The sequence below is a fragment of the Struthio camelus genome, chromosome 8 (genome assembly GCF_040807025.1).
Source record: "Struthio camelus isolate bStrCam1 chromosome 8, bStrCam1.hap1, whole genome shotgun sequence".
Classification (NCBI taxonomy): Eukaryota; Metazoa; Chordata; class Aves; order Struthioniformes; family Struthionidae; genus Struthio; species Struthio camelus.
In genome coordinates this window covers 4,650,256-4,671,699 of record NC_090949.1, presented here as the reverse complement: position 1 = coordinate 4,671,699, position 21,444 = coordinate 4,650,256, and the positions used below count along the sequence as shown (strand labels likewise).

The 21,444-nt window shown below is 42.0% G+C and overlaps 1 protein-coding gene and 1 long non-coding RNA gene across 2 annotated transcripts in view; both read left to right on the top strand.

Annotated features, from left to right (window-relative positions):
* Positions 1–399: 399 nt before the first annotated feature.
* On the top strand, positions 400–14,200 carry LOC138068045 (uncharacterized). Its single transcript, XR_011142593.1, has 3 exons — positions 400–718; positions 10,327–10,400; positions 14,086–14,200. It is a non-coding gene; the product is annotated as an uncharacterized lncRNA (long non-coding RNA).
* A 2,522-nt stretch (positions 14,201–16,722) lies between these two features.
* The window catches only part of LAMC1 (laminin subunit gamma 1), an 83,750-nt gene continuing 79,028 nt past the window's right edge, over positions 16,723–21,444 (top strand). The window contains exon 1 of the mRNA XM_009672839.2: positions 16,723–17,103. Within this exon, the coding sequence (XP_009671134.2) occupies positions 16,791–17,103 (313 nt within the window). The 5' untranslated portion in view covers positions 16,723–16,790. The remainder of the gene's footprint in view (positions 17,104–21,444) is intronic.

Here is a 21,444-nt window from a genome sequence, read left to right as displayed (position 1 = left end):
TGAAGCCTTCCTTCGTGGCTGCCCAAGCAAAATGGCGTCTTGGCTGCAGGGCGGCGTTTGCCTTTGACAGGCACGGGGCCCCTCTTTGGTCCAGTCTCGTTTCAGCGCCGTCAAAGGTTTCGATTGTTGTTTTAAATTGTGGCTCTGCCTGAAACAGGAATTCAAGAGAAGCCTGCAAAACTATCTTGCATAATTTTATAGTGACCTGAAGGATTGCCGCATTGAGCTAACCCCTGTTTACGCTCTTGAATAGGTTGGCAGCCTCGACGGCACAGTGTGAGGTGAGTAACATGCTGGGAGAACATCTGCTGCCCCAACTGTGACCTGGGAGGCAACTTGACTGTGAGTATTTGAGTTCAGTATGAGAAAAATGTTAGCTGCCTGTTGTATATACTTCAGGGGGCTAGCTAAATTATCTGTCATCTATTTATGCAGTTTTGCTCATTCTTTTTTCTCCGTTTGAAAATCCAGATGTTGCTAAAGTGAACCTGGCCGTGTGGATTCCAGTGGCTGAACGGTTGTTATTTTCTCTTGCCCTGAAAAGGTGGAATTTGTTTGTTAAGTCTGTGGGCTCCTGTACTTGAGATGAATACTAGCGAAAGCTTTCAAGTCTGATTAACTCTGCAGGTTAACAAACCGGGAAAGCATCCTCGAGTTTGGCTCCTCTGGGTCTTTCAGATCAAGGGAGGGCAAGAAACGACTAGAAGACGTAAAAAAGGTGAGGCAAAAAAAGAAAGCCGTTATTTTCCCAAATTAGGACAAGCGGAAAAGAACTCTGAATGATGAGCTAGAAAACTGTGTGAGAAATTATTTGTATGTTTGCTTAAAGGAATCGGAAGGGAATACCCAAGAGCGATACCCGTCTGGCAAAACTCATTAAATCCAATTTACCCGTTATGCAACCAACTTCATTGTGAGAAGAAACAAAGGTGGTCCTATAAAGTGAAAAAGAAGCTGAATTTGTTTGTTTTATCTGGGTTTTTCCTTACTTGTTTTGCTGGCTTATATTTTCCAGTATCTAGCTGGGAATTCCTTTTGCAGTATGGGAAGAAATGAAAGGAAGAAACAATGCCAAGAGAAGTATCTAAAAATTGCGACTTTTATGTGTAATTTAAAGGAAAATATGTCCTTAGAAACAAATTGAAAATGCAGTGCGCCCTGCAAGCATTTTCAGGCCAAAATGAGTTACGTATTTCTCATGATTTTGGGTTGTTGTGTTCGGATTATTTTCCTCTAGGTCAGGTAGCGAGATTATTCCGAGTTCTTTGCTACTATTGCCTGGATTTCCCTTTCAGAAGGAGTACCATTATTTTTTAATTACTGTAAATATTTTTTTTATTTTGAAAATGTTTTCTCTACTTTTCATTTCAGTATCTTGTCTATTCGATTTTTCTTTTTTCTTTTTTTTTCCTTTCCATCAACCTGCAGGTATTCAATTTCTTCTTTATCCCATGTGGACACTCAATTTCTTTTTTACCCTCTGTCTGTCTGTAGTGTTTTACATCCTTTTTTATTCTGCACCTCTATTTTGGTCTTTTTTGTGGGAAAGTGGGGAGGAATACAGGTTGGTTCATCCACTGTCAGCTGTACTGGCTCAAATGCCATAAGTACCCATAAATTGTGTCTCCAATGCCGGCAACTTCTTGGCAGTTATATGGGAGCTGCCGCAAACCTCCTGAGGTACGTCTCAGGATATATGGTTATAAGCAATTAAAATCGAACGCATAATGTAGAAAAAAATACAGGGAGGGAAGAGGAAATGTAGTAAGGGATGACACGGGAATGGTGAATAGAAAGAGGAAATTAGAAATAGCAAAGTCCTTAGTATTCACCAAATAAATAGTGAAGAAAACTTTAAGAATGAAGGCGATAAGCCGGGAAAAGGACCAAACTAGTATCCAAAGTATGAATAAATTTCATTATTTGTTAGAGACAAATGATTAGCGTAGTTACAGAAAAACTGGCAATACACTTGTCTAGCCCTCAGGCAAGTGTATGAAATTCATAAAAACAGTATTTGACTGGTGTTTGATAAATCAATAACATTCAGTAAGACAGCCTTCCCTACTAATATACACGTTCAGAGAGACTTAGTAGTTTGGATTGGGTGAAAATGTGGGTGTGACCAATCCTGTACAAAATTTCAGATACTCTATCAGAGATTTAGGAGCCGCTTTGACGCGTTGATGAAAGTGGTAGATTAGGTTTGTGGTACTAGGTAAAGGTACGTTGATGTTCTGGAGCCTTCTTATTTTCTTAAATTTTGAAGTTGAACAGTTTGGGTGGCAAAACCCAGCAGCCACTCAGTGGCTGATGGGAAGTGTGAAACAAGTTTTGAGATTGACTTAGGCTAAAAAGCGGGCCAAAAAAGCCTACGTTCGAGGTAAAAAAAAAAAAAACAACCCACTGGGAATTCACAGTAAAGCACTGTTCTAAATAGAATGATTGAAAATCATATAAGAAATGACTTTGGGAAGCATGTTCTGTTATCTAGATCTCTCATGTTATTTTGATGCTAATTGAAATACAAAAACCTTTCGCTGACAAGCATCTGAGATGAACCTTGCCAGAAAATGGGAGCAGGAAGGGTTGACATTACTAGCATATAAAGATATCTCTGTGCCCTGTCCTGGTGCTTATAATAAGTTAACTGTCTCGCAAATGATTCCAGCTCAATGTTTATTAAATCTTGATTTTTTTTAAGTTCTTCATTTGATTTTTAAATTACGGGCTAACAGCTGAAGGTATGCTGACCTATATGAAATGAAACATCTGATAAATACTGCAATTGATCTCCTCAGATTAAAACTTTTAAACGGATAAACTTCTTTAACATAACAATTTTCTTGAACCCCAACATAGAATAAATTATTAGCGATTGAAGAGACTAAAGATTGGCTGTTCTTTACAGACAAATTAAAGAGCAGGATACAGATTTTACAATCTTTTGTCCCCTCTCAATCATTATGTTTTCCTGAATACTTGAATTTGTCTTTCTGATATTTCCATGCTGAACTGAGTGGCAGAGATGAAAACATGAGCGGTATGTTGAGGTGCCCATAAAACAAAAAGCAGCTTACAACTAGGAAAACTCTTTTTTTTCTCGGCTACCGCTTATTTTTACACATGCTATAGTCTCCTCCTTAGGTAGCTTGCTACAGGTTCTTCAAAAGCACACAAAAGAGACAGGAAACAGTCTGTTTATAAGGCGTTGTAGACTTTTTTCCCCATTGTTTATGGTATCCACTTAGGAGTTTAAAAATGTCATTTCCTTCCCTAACAATCTTACTCTCATCGACTTGACAGAAGTTAATTTTTCTCCTTGCTTGATAATCGGTAACTGGCGATGTGAGTGTTTACATAGCAGTTTTCATGCTTAAAACTAGGAGGATAAATTCTCTTACTATTAAAAAAAATTACGGACACAGGAATGCACTTACTCCCAAAGCATGAGTTTCCAACGCACTTCACGGAGCAGGATTATTCTCTAGTCCCTGCAAAATGAGGGTATCTTCCCGTTCTGTGACACTGATGGCTGTCAGAACTATGCAGAGAATGGTCCTGCACGTTTCCATTGTTCCCAGTTGCTCTTAGCACTGCAGCATTATAAGACGCTCCTGAGAAACTGTGACTTGCCCTCATCTGTAGCTGAAGGATGAGTAAGGCTTGATACCCTGGAGAGCAGCCGCAGCCTTGGCTGCAGCCTCTAACCTGCACAGATTGTATTATCTTTCCCACTAGATCTTTTCTCAGTCTAATGGGAGTCTTTTCTGGAGTCAAATCAAAGGGAAGGAAGGGTACGATGTCAGAGTGCTAGCATTTCTCTCAGCTCTTTGCAGCACCAATTGCAGGTGCTCTTCAGAAGCTGAGCAGACTTCTGACTCGTATCGCTGCCTGTTATGTATTTATTAAGTGCCAGTGGAAGGCTTACGCAGTTGTACACGATACAGAAAAGTTATCAATCCTGACAGTCCTAAAGTTGGAGAAAGAAGAGGAGGAAACATAAAGGAATATTAAATCCCTGTTGGTAATGTGACATCCCACCAAGATGGTGCTTCTTCTGGCTACTTAACTGTGGCAGCAGAGGGAAAGAAGAGCTAGAAAAGTTCAGTCTAACTAGACAGAAAACACTACAGGGGAAGACAAGTTTGATTTGATTTGCCCAAGATCACACAGCAGGCGTGGCTTTGTGCTAATGAGTAGGTATTAGACACTGTTTTATAGTCAGGAGAGAATGAGGATACAATGTGTAATTGTTCTGCCAAGGAACATGAAAAAAGTCAGCTTTACAGTCTTGTTTTTGGGAGGAAGGTCAGACTGCTAAACCATGCCCCCTTTCTCCGCTAAGCCAAAATTAGCGTTCCTTATCTTACCGTGAACAAAGTTGGTAGTGCTGTCAAACATTTCATGTTTTTGACCTTGGCTTTTTAGGTGTTTGTAATTTTGCAAAACTTATCCTTTTTTCACAGAAATTGTTTGTGGTATGTGTCTCAAATTATGTTGTTATTATGGTTGTTAAGTTTTTATTTTAATTTTTGGCTAAGAATGATTTGGATGAGACAAAATATTGGAAAATACTACAGTGTCTAACATACCAAAGCCACTATACATGTTTCACTGTGTCGCTCTGTTCTTTCTGTACTTTAGATCAAGTGGTTGCTGTTTGAGAAGGGAGTGGTCTTGATGTAAAAGTTTAGCTTTTAGCGTTCTTACAAAAGTATACTTGAAGATGGCGGAGTTGCAAACCTCTGCAAATTGTAGTTCGTGTGTGCTTAGTAGCGACTCTGTAGAGCAGTATTTTCAGAAGATTCTATTCGTTCCAAGTATTTTTTGCTCCTTGGCCAGAGGGGCTGAACAGCTTTCCCCTGAATTGCTTCTTTTGACTACTTAGTCTCTTGTTGTAGGGGGGCTTAGAGTAAAGACAACGTCTGTTCTGTCTTCTCAACGGATCATCAGCTGGCCAGGAGCTGGCACCCCAGCAGTGCGGAGGAGAATGTAGTGAGTTGGGTTAGCGACGGGGGGCGCGCTAGCAAAGGGCCGAGAGCAGGAGTGGGTGTATATCCCAAAGGCAGCTGTGTCGGGCAGGACTCCTGGCAGCTCCTCCCAGGTCACTGCCGTTCCAGGTGGTGTGAAGGGGAAGCAGCTCGGCTTCAATTCCATCCCACGTGGGAGCAGGGACAAGTTGCTGAGCAACTTTAAGAGGAGAAACAAGCAGCAGGGAAAGATCAGTGGCTCTCCAAATCCAGAGAGTACGTGCTGGTGTTACCACACTCCAACTGGAAATCCAGGTTTGACTCTTCTGGTTTAGGGATGACTCAAACTGCAGCTTGCTGGTCAAGACAAACCATTTAGGAGAAGAGCATGAGCTCTGCATATCCAAAATCACAGTCATGGCAAAACCAGCCTTCTCGATCAACTCTTCCCTCAGTTAAATGATTAATCTGTCTTTGGGTGACTGGCGATCAGGGATTTCCTGTGATAGGGGTAGCATCCTCTTGCATCAGGCTAAGTGCATCTGAGCCTGTTAGGATTCTTGTCTATGCTTTTTTTGTTTGCTTTTTTTAATAACCCTCTCCGTTGCATGGTGAGGCTCATGGGCTAATCAGCTGGTATCCTTCTTGAGTTCTTTCCAGTTACCTCCTGCATCTAACCAATCTAGTTTTGGTTGTTAAGGCTAGGAATGTCTAAAATATGGCAAGCGTAATCTATAATAATGAAACTGTAGAGCCCAAACAAAAGCAAAAATCATTAGTTTCTTATTTTATGTATGACCGTACACAAATGATACCTGCACTACATCTCCAATTACACATGGTGTTTTCCTGCATGTATTTTAAAGCATGAGTCCACTGTGGCCAAGAGAGGTCTTAGGTCTAAAACGCACATCAGTATGTACAGTGTTTGACAGGCAAAAGGAAGATTTTAAAAGATTATGGAGTTTCTTAAAGCCTGAGGGTTTTTTGGTTTGTTCTTGAAAAGCATTGGAAAGTCCATAAAAACTGTGCTTAAAGAACATTAATCATGTAAAGGCAAGCTCTGAATATTACAGATGATAAAACAGCAACATAAATTACTATTCATAAAAGAATGAGACGACTGATTGGCAGACTGCATTACGAAAAAATGGATTGTGACCATCAACGATAGTTAAGAATTAATGGAAAAGTAAAATTCAGCCCTGCTGACACCGGGCAAAGGAAGTTATGCAACTTCACGTTGAAAAGATCAGTAGGAATTCTGCTAAAAGTTCAAGAAGTGTATTTGTTAAACAACTTCTTTGTTGTCACACAGGTCAATACCCTTCATGGCAAGATACCCATAACACATATGCTATTTTGTGAGAGAGCGTTTTATCAGCCTTGGGAGATAGTTCTACGGGGAATGTTTTACAGTTAGTATAAACAGAAGGAGTTATCAATCCTTTATCAACAACTTCAGCTCACGCATGTGAAGGATTTGCATAGCTATGCAAGTCAGGGAAGTACAGGACTCGGGCGTTATCCAAATGTATCTGGGTAAACAGTTGCTGCTCTTTACAGAGGAAAACTTCATCAGTGTGATGTAAATCAAAGCACTGGGATTTTTTGGTGGCAGAGCATACGTCGGTAGACCCTTCTGAAAAGATGTTCCTTATAGATTGGTGTCATGAAAATCCCGCAGAGCAGAAACATTGTTATTTACTCCCCTCGGCAAGGAAGAGCTAGTGCAGTGCAAGGGCAAAGGTGGCGCTGAGCCTGAGACTATTCTCAGTGACCTTATTGTCTATACATGGTAGATGTAATACCATGTAGAGATAAATGTAATCGGTTCCTCTCACACGAATTAATCCTTGCACTGCACTGTCTGTATTGATTGGGAGTGCTGGAAGGATACAAAGTGTTGAGGGGTGTCTCAGCTCGGGGAAGCTTGCTGGGTGTTTCGGATCTGAATTAGTCCACTCCGTGCATGCCCCTTTCCTGTTTCTGTCACCAGTGGGCCTTACACAGGCAGTGGTTCATCGTGGTCTGGGAAGGGCGGTGGAGGTGTTAGACAGGGGAAAGAAGTATTGTTAGGACTGTCTTGGGTCCTATTGGTGTTATATGAAGTGGGCTGCAAGAAACAGCTGCTAAAATTTAGCACAGGATTATACCACAGAATGAAAAGAGGGGGATAAGAACAGCTAAAAAATAACGTGGTTAACTTTTCTGTTTAGGCTCCTTCCCATACTGTGGCTACTCTGTAACTTTAGAGCTCAACATTTAATTGAAACGTAACCCAAAAATACAGTGTTTAGCAGTAGATAAACTGGGATACAGGTAGTCTCCAGGCTCATCCAGGCGCTGGCATCTCTGCCGAGATTGCCAATAAAAGTGCCAAATAGTCCAATAAATTGCAGTGATGCCCTCTGTGAGGGAGATCCTAATCTGGTGGGAACTTGAGACTGCTAATTAATCTCATATATGCCACCAGACATCCATTGAATAGAACAGTTTTTGGTTAAAAGGATGGGCTGTATTTGAATCTACAATCTGAAGATGAAAGGCTGGACAGTCCTTTCATGTTTTATTTTCACTTTAGCTTATTTCCTCCCAACACTACAATCTTAAAAAGGGAAAATTAGGATACATCCCAGACAGACTCCATAAAAGAGATAAAATAATCAGCTTATGTCTCCATTTCTCCTGGTTTTGCAGAAACTTGTAAGAAGCAGATTACCTCTCATTAACAGGTTCAGAGATATTTTTTTATTCACCTACCAGTAGCTGCTGTACAGGATTTTTTAGGACAATCTGCAAAAGAGTCGGTAAGGAAGTTAAATAAACCATTTTCTGAAACATAATCTCCTTTCAGAGCTACCAGTTCTCTTTTTCAGTTTTATTGATGAGATTACAGTAGCATTCTGCTTCCATAAAATCATGATAAATGTGACTATTTCTTATTTAATATGGTTCTCTGATTTAATATTTATACCTCCCGTTCCTGATAGCGGACAAAGATGGTCCTAAAACCTCAGACACAAGAATTTATTGAACTAATTCACGTTCTCTGCAGACCTATCCTTGACTCCAGAAGGACTTGTACAAACAGGATGGCTTTAAACCATATTTAATAAAAAAGTACATTTCTTGTGCACTTATAATATTATATTAGTTCTAATTTGCATTTTGCATTGCATGTGGAAGCAGATCTTTAGATCTTTACACTGCTTTATTCATCTAGTTTCTGCCATCCCCGTTGAAGTAAAATGTGATGCACCTTTGTTCTGCTACAACTTACTTCTCCTATTTTAGATGAGCTTATAGGTCATTGCCTGGAGAAATCACGTTTTCTCATCATTGTACTTGACAATAAGACCTGAAGCAGCACCCGATTTGTAAGAATGGAATTGAAATCTTACCTTGTACAGAATGCAGTTACTTTGATAACTTGACATTGGGCACCGGAAATATGTGAGAGATCAGTGAATTCAAATTTGTGGTAGCTTATATGTGTCAGTGGAGTTGACTATCCCAGCTGAAACTGTGAGTCAGAAGATTTAATCCAACTCTGTAAAGTATAAAGTTGTTAACTAAGATAGAAAAATAAGTATGCGTAAAGCTTGGCTTCTAGCTTAATAAAAAGAAACTGTTCAGATCACGTATTTCTGCATTTCCTGAATACTGCTGGAGACTGTAGTATGGCTTCTTTTCACGTATATCTGTAAAAACATTTGAATTTTGTCACCCAGTCTGAATCGGTACCCTTTTGCACTGATTCTTTGGAGAATTCCTAGAGGTGCACCTGATGACTAGCTTGCTTTCCCTTAAGTGCTTTTATTTTTTTTTTTTTGGTGGGTTGGGAGGGAATGTCTGCTGCAATTACTGTTGTTTTGATTGTGTCCACTGAGAAAAATAGACGGGCCGCTGGGAAGACTGCATGATGGAGGTCATGGCAGGGCATAGCCAAGTGTGCTTCATCTCCCATCACTGCACACACTTCCTCTGTGACTGTGCCAGCCAGTGAAGCAAATTGTTTGAACTCAGCTGCTGGAAACTTCTTTTACTTTTCCCCAAACAACCGGATTATCACAAGTGACATTTAATAAGATTGTTTGGGTGCCTTCTCCAGTGACTGGTAACTCTGTAAGGCTGATGAGACTACAAGCAAAGGTCCTTTCTGGCATTGGCTTTTTAGTGTAAACCGACATATATATACTCTTAATGAAATGTTTAGGTGTATTGCAGTTTTCTAATGGAGATCCTAAAGCTATTTATTCACATCTCTTAGCAAATGCCTCCAGTTTTTGGGGGGAGGTAACTTTTATCAACCTATTTTAATAATTGAGACACAAAAAGGTGAAGCAATTTGCCTAGGAGGTTAGTGACAGATGCAAGAAACAGGCTCACAGGAATACAAGCCCAACTGCCAAATTCTAAAACCTCTGAGCATGTTTCCTTAGCACGCGTACTCAAATTTTGTGTATGAACAGATGGTGATTTTAAATCAGTAGAGGAAGACTGGGAAACTTAAAATGCCTGTTGCCCTGTGACTCTTACTAAAAAATTCCTGGTCTCTATAAGCCCAAAATGGCTTAAATGTGTTAACTTTAATTTAATTCTGCAAGACGAACATGTTTCACCTGGTCTGTGAAGAGAAGTGAAAAGGCTTAACGTATGAGTATATTAATGTTTGATTTGAGCTGCTGTTTTGTAGAAAGATTGGGATTAACCGTGCTTTTCATTAGTAACTTCAAATTGCTGGTGGGTGCTGACCGCATTAATGCAATTTTTCTTGTCAACCAAAAGGAAGAAAATATCCCTTTCTTTCTTCCTTTTTCCAAGAGAAGTCCATTCAAAAAGTGATATTGCAAGCCTTGGAAAATTCCTGTTTTTAGAAAGCCCATAGAATTTGCTGTGACACTTGCTATTATGCAGAAGACTGTTTCAGGTTTTTATGTTGCTTTTCACTTCTTATACTTGTTCTCTTTGTTCTTACTCTCTCACTGCTTGTTCTCACACATGTAATCTGATTGACATACTTCAAAAAAGAATTGAAGTAAAAAGTTAACTTGACATATGTAATGTTCTTCCCTGACCACCTCTTTGTTAAATAGAAAGCCTGTTCTCTTGAAACTTGATGTCATTGTGATTAGTGCAATTTAGGGCAATAAGTGCTTGAAGACTTGCACCTGCTTCTGAAGAAGCAGCCATGTCGTCTTTTAACCATCATTTCTTTATCCCTGTGTTATCTTTATCCATGTGACAGGCTTAAAAATATTATTCTTATTTTACAAGCAGTTACCTGAGACTTTAGTTGTTTCACCCAGATTAAAGTCCTGTCTACTAAACAGACCTTCTTCCATTTCAGACTACTTCTTCTGTACCAGATGACTCACTCTGTGCTTCGTGGGAGTTGACAAACCTAAGAGTTTGTTGACCAAGGTATTTTTACTGCTATTGACTCCTCTAAGTATTGCAAAGTTGGAGAAGTTATCTGGATTCTGATTCAGCTCAACCGGTATTAAATATTGACTCCGGAATTATTACTTGTAATGCATAAAGGAAAGCAATCTGTCTCGGATTCCAGGTTGGATTCGTAGCTGGTAGACAGAAGTTTTCCTGACTTCTAAATGAAATAGATATTAGTTGTAAGTCCTGAGAACGTGGAACCACACAATTCTGTATAATGGTGTTGTGGGTTTTCATAGTTGAGTAACTTCACTTAAAATCTGCTCCGTTTATATTAGCTTCAACACCTAAGTGAAAGCAGTGTATCAACGTTTTTTTCAAGTGGTGCTTTTAAAGACATAGTTACTTATGCCATCTCACATAGGAATACTTTTCTGTGTTGGAAATGAAATGTCTTTACAAGGAATATGCTGCAATGCTTTGATAGGCTCAAGTATTTCGGTAGATGAAGAGATGAAAAAGAAAGCACAGGTCATATATTTACAGAGACAGGAGATTTAATTCTGGTCTTGATTAGAACAGTCCGTTCAGTTCACTGAATGAAATATGACTGTATCGCTTTATCTGTCAAAGATGAACTTGCAGTCAAGAGCATCAAGTGGCTATAGAATTCTCCCTAGCAGGTATCTCTATTTCCAGATCTCTTTATTAGAATCAATAGCTTGGAAACGATGGCTGGGGATGTGGGAGGTGGCCTTCATATAAACCGTTAAGGAAGGTTCTACATGTATACTTTAAAATGTTGCAAAATCGTTAGTTAATAAATAATAATTTGTTAGAGCTTTTTGGGTATTAAAAAATAGTATCTGTAAGCCATTAACTTTAAGCTGATTGTTTTTCTTTCTGTGAGGGTTTTTCTGTTATTCACATGAGCCTCCCACATTTGAATGCATAAGCCCATTCCTCCACTAAGTGGGACTTGAGGCATTATCCTACCCGTTTCTCTTCAGGATCATGACTTCCTTCTCGACCTTCCCTCCCCCTCCTAAACTCCTATCTATTCCATATGGCTTCCTGCTTCCTTATTTCCTGTTTGCTCTGCTCTTCTCTCAAATGCAGAGAACAGGTAGCCTATTCTTAAACCTGAAGAGCTTCTGCGATAAACTGTTTCCTGAGATTCTGTCTTAATGGCATCAGCTCAGGGATGACTTTCATGACAGTTTTTTTTTTTGTTTTCAGAAACTGAAATAAAAGGGAGAGCTGTGGCCATCAAACTTTCAATTGGAAATGTAACTCTGTCCTTAACAAGAGAGATGCAGTAATGACTTTGTAATATACCCATATTCTTTGTGCTAGTCTTTGGAGTGTCCAGATGATTCTCAACGCAGAGGCTATTTCATCATTAAAACAATAATTCTCTTTTAGGGAAGAAAATAGAAAAGATGCACCAGTACCTAGCGTCAAATGTAACAAATTATACCAGCAATAGGATAATGTCCAGGCCTGTGTAAGAGTATGTGCTGTGCGCACCATATAAATAGTCTGATATGTACTCTTAATGTAAGTTTATGAAGACAAAGGTTGATTTTTATAAAATATGTACATTTACTTAAAGTAAACAAGAAAATGTATCTTCTTTATAGAACAGGTTGTGTCTTTTCTCAACTGGATTTGCATTTTGCTTAGTAGAGCGTGGTTGTGCTCTAACCATGTGTTTGGCGTTGACTCTAAGGTGCTGTATTGGTGAGCTATAGCTGTAGACTTTTCTACGTGATTGGTATGTGATGCTTCCTTATTGAGGTGGAATTAAGTCTCTCTGTTTAATGTTATGATTAACCTGTGATAGCATCCTGTATTTTAATGAACTATTTTGGCCTTTTGTCTTCCTGTAGCAGGGCCTCACAATGTATTAGTTTGAGAGAGAGGATAAAGAGCAAGACATCTGTCTGCAGTACAAAAGATGACCTTTTGTGTCTATACACACCAGTTTTCCTTCCAGATAACAGGATGAGGGATTGATCATTAGCTGTAGGCTGACTAGATGAAGTAAACTGTAATTTGGTTCATGCTCACTTTTATAATAAGTAGGCCACCTTGCTGCTGGAGAATGGAGTCATAGAAGTGTGTTCAGAGCCAAGAATTAAAACCTAGGAGAAGGTTGTTCTTTTACTTATAGCTGGATAAGCATTAGATGTCCTACTCCAGTATAAGCAGGTAAAGCTCTAGAGGCACTATCTAAATCACTAGGAAACCAGCTGGAGGGGCCAAAAGTCACGTTCAGGATGGTCTCGATCTCTTCCCCTCTTAGACCATTGGAGAGTAAGTGGATCTCCTTATGTTACCAGTTTCCTGTGTTGTGGTTTTGATGTGTTTTGGATATGGCCCTGCGTGACATCTTTTGCTCTCTTCCCCCGTCCCCCGAAGTCCTTCGTAGCAACAGCCTGCTGACAGAAGGGGATTGAGAATTGCTTAGGTTCACTGGCAGCGATGCTCTTAACTTTTTTGAGAAATTGTTTTCCGCAGTCCTTGTGGCATAACAGCATGAAAATCATTTTGATAGCTGGACCTTAGTTAATCATGAATATTGTATCAGACCAAAAAAATGTGTAGTATCATCAGTTGATTCATTTTTTAAATAACAAAACACAATAACTTCAGTCAGAACTATATATGGCACTACTTCAAGCAACCTGTGCAGGGGAGTTAGCTGTACTGACGTATCACTACTACTGGAGGCGTATCAACTTCTGGTCATCTTTCACTGATCTTTTAGCCACGTACTGCGTTCTAGCTTTCTCAGAATGTAAGTAATACTAGGATGTCAAAGTCTTCCTTCTTGTATCAATTTCTAATTGAGTAGAGTTTCCTAAGCATACTTCGGGAGACACTTTGCCATAAAAGCAGAAATGGCTTTACACAACAGCAAGCTTACCTTTGTGAGCATTCCTGAACCTGAAAAGATACCCGGATATCTTATGGTGATAGTTATCTTATTACCACTGGCAGTACATCAGAACTTAGTCTTTGACCATATTTAATAGAGCTGATGCCTCTAAGCAGTACAGAGATCTGGATTTAGATATGAAAACAGCTAGGAGAAGTTCGCTTAGAAATTAAAATTAGGAGTGGGAAGCTACCAATCTGATGAGCAATTATGTAAGTGTCCCAAGCTTTTTGGTTAGAGTGCTTTCTTGATTTGTCCCGTTTGAATTTTTTGACTGAAAATTCTGGCGTTTTCCCAGTTTGTATAACAAGCAAAAATCCTGTCTACCTCACAAAAGTAGTATGAAGATTTATTTTTACAGGCAGAAATTAAGCTTGCAACATGGGTCTTCTCAGTCTGACTTTATTTTCTAGGCCCCTGCCCTTTAACACAAAATAAACCATCTATGTGCTTTAGAATGGTTTTACTGACAAAGAGCAATTCATTTTCTCATGTTTCCTGGAAACTTGAATTTTTTTTTTCCATGAAGAGCTTTTAAAATAATGCTTTTTAAAAATATTATAAACCTGTGCATGTGCCCCTCCGTAGCAGAGTGACTAAATCATTCTCTCATACAGGATGATGATAGTATGTGGAATGTTTAATATTGGCTCCTGCAAGAGACAGTTAATTGTGGATCAGTAAAATTTGGAATGAATGGGATTGATTGTAGAACTTACATTTCTTCCATGTTTTTGAAAATGGATACTCATAACTCCTCCCTACATCCTCTAGGGAATCCTTAGCTGCTTCCTCTTCCCTAACCTGCCTTGCTGTTTGTTCTCCAGTGCAAACACTGTGCGATGGCTGCTACTCTCCTTTGAGAACAGGTTAGTACAATGTCCTTACAGCTTCCAGTTCATGCATGTTTTGTGATAAAAGCTAATGTTTGAAAAACTTATTTTGAAGTTGATAAATACTGTAAGAATAAATCTGGTTTAAAACATAAAACAATTAACAAACATCAGACGTCTTTTTCGTGGCAACTTACGCCAAAATATCTACATCATTTCCATAATAATGTGTCTATACCCTGAAAATGGGTTCCTGAAGATAGGCAGAATCACCTTAAATTTAGCCTTAAATTTTAGGACTAAAAAGGTCAAAATCTTTTTCTGAGATGTGAAAAGGAGAATCTGTTTTGCATATTATGAGTGCAAGAGGCTTGTACTATTAGAAATCAACTGATGTGTACGTTCTGAAGTGATGAAAACATGAACAGTATCTCCATCTCCAAACGAGCGAAGATGTAAGGAAGAGGGCAGCTTTGCTCATTTCTTTTAAAAGGGCTAAGTAGGTTAGTAGGGGCCTTCAAGTGGCCTGCCTGAGCTCCGTAGACTTGAGCGGGTTTGAGATCTTTTAAGGTAAAAGGCTGTATTATTTAATGTCACAATTAGATATTGAAAGCCGTACACTTAAGAAATGTATGTGCCCGTGCTTTAGTTCATAGCCTAATGATAAACTGGTTTGCATCCTAAATGCAGTCAAGGCACTGGCATTCAGTCACTGTGTTGTTTAAACCTATTTTGAACAGTGGCAGCTTGGCAGTAACACACCCCTGGTAGCTACACTGATAAAAGCAGCAGTGGAAAACATTAGAGGGAAAATCCTGGTGTTGATGCAGCTATGTCTAAATCCCAGTTTGGAAAATGAGCTTCCTTTCCCCCACCTCCCAGGCCTTTCCTGAAGGATATCAAATGAGTCGCACTGAAAACTGTGATTCAGCAGGAAGTTGGAATGCAGATAATGTGAACTTAAATGAGAAGTTGCAAAGAACTGAAAAGTAAACAGTCACTTTGGCTAAATTTTCAGTTAGTTACCCGTACCCAAGGGGATTCCAATGTACTTCATTCCCAGCGTCGACTTCCTCCCATATACCCACCCCAAAGACTAAAGTGCAGAGAAGCTTAATGACAGGAAATACCTCAAATGCATTTTAAAACAGTTAAAGACTGACGGCTTGGGGGGGGGGGGGGGGCTTGACTCTCCCCGACTATTATAGCTTATTGAAATGGCCTTAAATCCTCCCCTGGCTGTGTTTGAAAATGATTTCACATAGCATTCAGAGAGGAAGTTGGCCTTCCCAGGCAGTTGCTGCGTTTTACTAACTAGCATTCAGCTAAGGGCAGCAAATACTTGATCTCGGAAAGGCAGAGGTGGAGCAGCGAAGCTGTGCAAACAAATCCTGTTCTGATCTTGCCCAAGAAATGCTGGGCCGCATTAGGAACTTCTCTTTAAGCACCGCCTAGTAGATGCAAGGGGCCATATTCAGTTTCTCTTTTTGGGTGAGTGCAATGGTTTCTAAGTCTGTTGATTGTACGCTAGTCTATATTAGGTATTTTGGTGTCAGGTCCCCATCAAGCTCCTGGGGGTGCAAAAAGGGGCAAGCAGTATATTGTAATGTAGCAGATCACAGCACAGAAAAAAATCTAGTGAGTTAAAATAAACTTCTTGTTGTTGCAAAGCTATTGAATCGTTGGGACCAAGAGCTGGAAAAGGCAGGTGCACGGCTTATACTGACCTCCCCCCCCATGTAACCCTGTAACTGTGCATTTGTTGCATACACCTTTTAGGTGTGAATTCAACATTGAAAGCTTCCCAAGGTGAAGGCCTCTTTGGCCAGGTGCAGCGTCGTCCCCGCAGCGACCCGCGGGCTTCGCCTTCCGCTGCGTTAGGCAGCTGGTTTGTGCTGCCGCTGCCCGAGCAGCGCCCCGATCCCCTTTGGGGAGCGCCGCACGCTGCCTGCCGCGCTGCGCCTTCACTTCTCACTGATGCTTGTTTCTTCCCAAGGCGCGCGCGCGCGCCAAGGAATTCTTGTCGGTACGCGGTTATCTCGAGCGCTCTTTGTTCCTCAGCCGGCGGCTCCCAGCCCGGAGAGCCCCGGCCGCAGGTCGGCGTCAGACTCCGGCCCCGGCGGGGCAGGGGCAGGGGCGGGGCGGGGCGGCAGCCGCGCGGGTCCCACCGGCGCTATCGCCCCTTTAAGAACGCGGCGCGCGCGCGCGCCCCCCCCCCTTCCCCGGCGCATGGCGGAGGAAGGGGGCGCCACGGCAGCGGCCGGCCGCTGGCGGGCCCGCGCGGCGGCGGCGGCGGCGGCGGCGGGACTCCTCTCCCGGCGTGCCCCGCGCCGCAGCTCCCACCCACCCCCCGGCCCGGATCCTGCCCCGCCCCGCCCAGCCCGCAGCCAGGCGCGGAGCGGCGCGGAGCGAGCGAGCGAGCTCGGAGCTGCCCCGGCACCCGCGCTGCCGGCCCGCGCCAGGCCCCTCCGCCAGCCGCCCCGAGCCCCAGCGCCAGCCCCGCTGCCGCCGCTGCCGGCCGCCGCGATGGGCGGCGGCGAGCGCGCGGCGCCGGCCGCTGCCGCCGGGCTGGCGAGGGCGCGGGCGCTGCCGCGCTGGCTGCTGCCGCTGGCGCTGGCGGCGCTGGCCGGCCGCTGCGGCGGCGCCATGGACGAGTGCGTGGAGGAGCGGAGCGGGCGGCCGCAGCGCTGCATGCCCGAGTTCGTGAACGCCGCCTTCAACGTGACCGTGGTGGCCACGAACACGTGCGGCTCCCCCGCCGAGGAGTACTGCGTGCAGACCGGCGTGACCGGGGTCACCAAGTCCTGCCACCTGTGCGACGCCGCCCAGCCCCACCTGCAGCACGGCGCCGCCTTCCTCACCGACTACAACAACCAGGCCGACACCACCTGGTGGCAGAGCCAGACCATGCTGGCCGGCGTGCAGCACCCCAACACCGTCAACCTCACGCTGCACTTGGGTAAGCCCCGCGGCCGTGCGCGCCGGGCCGGGGGGCGTGCGGGCGGCCCCCCTCGGGCACCCTCGGCCCGTCTTTCTGCGCCGAGGCATGGCGTGGACTCGCCTGACCCCCTCCCTGTCCCTGCGAAGTGCAAACGTCGCCTCTCCTGAAAATCGTGGCCGTGTGCGGCTGTTGGCCGGCAGAGCGTGGCCGCGCGGGAGCGGCTCCTGTGTCGCGCGTGGTGACAAAGTGACCCGCGTGGCAGCATGGGCTTCCCTAGGGTAGGGAAGGCCGCGGACCTCCCTCACGCTGAGTTGGGAAGAGCAGCGCTAACTTGGCTTTCAGGCTTCTCGCCGTCGACTGGATGCTGCGTGCAGCGGCTCCTAGTGCCTTCGATGATCTGTGTTGTGTGAAGAAGTTTACACAACGAACATGCCTCCTTTTTACCCTGTTTCCTCTGCTGAATGCTTACTGTCTAATAACTTGCACCGTTTACTGCATCTTTAGCTGTCTTATGTATGCTCCTCAAATCTGGTCATAAACTGGAAAACACAGCTTTTTTTTTTTCCTCCTTTTCTCCCTTACAAGGGTCTTTGTTACTGCCTTCCCTAGACCGCCCTGCACTAATGGCGTTTCTTCTAAATGCGTGGTCCAAACTCTGCACCTAATTTCTAAAATGAAATCTGGGTGTCCTACCTTTAATGGATGCTTGCCTTAAGCTAACAGGAGCTCCTCCCATTTAAATTAGAGTTGCAGGAATGCTTCTTTGCCCAAACAAGGACTTTGTTTCCTCTCTTTGCCCCCTCCTTCTAAACTAATGGTCTCATTCCTGCCTGTCAGAAGCTCTGCACCTTCTCCTTGCTCCTCATTCTTGCCTCCTGAGAAGGACAGGAGCAAAATCTCTGGTGAGAGAGTAAGGTGTGATGACCAGTTGTTATCTAAAGACAAAGGTAAAGACTTAGGGTATGATTTGTCATGCAGGTCTCTCTTGCTCTCCGCCATACAGAAAAGACATAGTAAACGTAAAACAGAATAAATGCGGGACAAAAGCGAAATAAAACTCTGGGGAAGAGAGAGGAAACAAAGACTGAGTATCATTGTTTGTGGAAGTGCTGAACTATATTTTGCAATTCTTCTCCCTGCTCAAGGGTTAAATTGCTCCGTTATTGTGTGGAAATTTAATTAAAGGCCACAAAGCTCTTCTAGAGCTAATCCCATTGCCCACAAAACAATGGGAAATGTGTCTGCCCCGAGTGGTAATAAAGTGCTGAAACAGATTTTTGCTGTATACAAACAAGCCAACCTTGCTAGATTCTCACTTTTTTTGCTTTGTTTCAAGCAAGTGTTTACCTCAAAGTTTCTTGATATGAATGGGATATTTTTACTAAAGGGTTTGCCCTGCTGTTGGACATAACCTTTTCACTCCTCAGCTCTGCAGACCTTTTTTTTTTTTTTTTTTTTTAAATGATTATACTTGTGAAACAGTAGTCAATGGAAGAAAAGTGACAATGAAAGCTTTAAGGGATTGCTTAATTGATGCCTGCAAGCTAAGTGCTTGCAAGTTATGCTATCAGTTCATAAAACACAAGCTTTAAGTGGTGTAGTTTGCACTTGTGTTCTGCAGTAAGCATGTTTTATCTAATGTGGTGGAAAGTTGAATTTGTAGACTCTTCTGGACAACACACTTGGAATTCTTGAAGGATAAGGTTGGCTTGAAAAAGTGGAAAAGTGATAAATACTGTAGAAATTGTGCGTGTAGAAATACGCAAAAGCACATCTCCTGAATATTCTGTTATTTGGAGGTGGTGTAAACTTTATAGTGTTACGCTGGAAAGAGTACTGGATGACTTGTCAGTATGTGCAATAGTCGGTATTACTGCAGAAGCCATGGAATTTAATCATGAAAAAGGAGAAAATGAGTTTTCTAATTTATTAGCTTTCTCAGAGGGTTTTTTTTTTTTTTTTAGGACTAAGGTATCTTAGCCTTCACTTTTTTTTTTTTCCTCCCTGCTCTATTCATTCAGCTATTTAAACTATCTCCATATGGAGGAAAGGTAATTGTTTAGAATTGGGAAACACAGCAGCCAACAGAATATTAAAACCACAATTTAGATGCTCATTGCTGTTTATGTAATTAAATACAGTAAAATTAAACTTTCAGTGTAACCATTCACAATTGCTATTTAGCAGTCAGCGTTGAACCTTAAACTAGCTGTAGTTTTAACATACATAATGTGTTTCTCTCCTTCTCGTTTTTTTCCTTCAAATGATGGGCGAAGGTACCTTGGGGGTTGAGGAGAAGAACCTTGGGTTCCAGAACTTGTGACCCTGTTGTTTCAAAGCTCATGCTTTCAGTGGGATGGAGATGATTATGCTAGATGTTATCCTGGGGATCACCTGCTAGCTGGGTTCATCTGTCCCCGCAGCCAATAACATTTCAGTTTCCTTAAGTGTTTCTCTAGGTTAGGAGCTTCAAAACAAATATGTCGTGTGTAAGCTTACGTAATTACTTAGATAAGGGGAGGTAGCGCTTAAGGCCTGTCTTCCTTTATCTTTTATACCCTGGGAATTTTTATATGGGACAATTTAAAAAAAAAAAAAAAAAAAAAGAAAGCAGGAACCTAAGATACGGTTTCAACTTTTCTCTCCTTTTTTATAGTACATGGTAATAGTCCTTTATTATCAGCACAAAGCTTATTTTGTGGGCATTCATATCACTTGTTACTTATGTGTTACTGTTGCGTTTGAATCTCTGCACCTCTATATAATGTGTGTTCTTTGAAAAGCAATGTGTTCATAATCCTGGACTCTGAAGAAATGTGTGCATTTCATTAATGAAAACAGTTGCGTCTTTAGAACATATTGCTGATGAAGTAATGTTATAGCATTACAACATAATCGTCAGTCGTCTTAGTTTCAGGCTTGTTTACGGACTATTATAACTTCAGGAACTTGCAAATTTTTAGATTAGAATACTACTTTTATGAGAAATCTGGCCGACTGAGATATCTGAGTGTGCTTGTGTTTATTTTTTCCCAGTTAGGTATTCAGATGTTGTATTTTGTTCTGTAACACCTTTTAAGACTAGGAAGCTAGTTACGGATATGGTGGTGGAGTTAAGTTTAAAAACAGTCATTGTGCAGTGTCAAGCTGTTTGTCCATATGCTATGCTAGCAGTAAATATTCCAGAATGTTTTTGTATGCACTTTCGAGTTAGTTGCTTATTGAAGAAGTAATAAAGTGCCAGAAATGCGATTTTAGTCTTGAATGCTCAAAACTTCTCTGCAGCATTGCTCTGTTCTAATTCTTGTGGCTTCTTCAAAGCATCTTTGTTTGAACGAGCTATTGCGTGCTGCATTTGGATTTTATGTGCCTGCAGGCTGTGTTCCCCACAGTGCACCACAGTCTGCAAGACACTTAATTACTGAAATTGATAACAGAGAAGAAGCAAGGGGCTTGACAAGTATTTGTGTGCTCTGTAGGACATAAATGCATTTTAGGATACAAAGCCCTTTTATGAAGTTAGTTCTGCGTGATCCTCAAGGGTTAGACTGTATGTTGAAAGTGGTGTCCTTGTTTGATGTTGCGTTTGCCTTTAGTCTTAAAAGCACCGGTAGCCAGAATATTTAGCTCTACTTTGAACCCATTCAGGAGTAGTAATATCCGCTCTAGGCTTCCAGCGTGCAACTGCTGGCCTATATTGAAGGATCCGGAGTTTTTGGCAGTTTGGGATGTCCAGATTAATGTGCAATGATATTCAGTCCGTGTAGATCAAGGTAATGTTTCTGAGGAGTCTGCAAAAGGTAAATCAGAAGAGCAGGTCAGGTGTGTCAGTATGGGAAAACTGTCTGTAGGGGTTTGCAACTTCTCTGAAACTTCTTAGAATTCACAGTTCAAAACAAGTTGGAAAAACTTTATTTTGGTGTCTAGATGCTAGCAAACAGCTTGTTACTGGAAAAGACAGCGCGGATCATTGTTACTAAGCACAGTTAAAGACCTAGATCCTGGGAATGTTTGGAAAGCTGATCTCTCTGTCCAGTGTGTAGAACCTCACTGAGGAGACCGGAATTGGGAAATTCCCCGTCCCTTTACAAGGAATATCTGCAATTCTAAAAGCTGTTTCTGTCTGTATGAGAAGGTATTAAGACCCTCTAAGTAGGATACTTCCCCCAAGAATTTTGGAGACCTGAGTTTAAGTTGCACCTTTAAATTCGGAGAAGGGGGATTTGAACCCGTGTTTCAAGGTAGTGGGGAAGTACCACTATATCTTTTTCCTTTCTTCCACTTTTCTTAAAAGTATCCCTCTGTTTCCCTTGTTCTCGTAGTTCATCGGATAGGCTCAAGACTAAATTAGAAAGATCT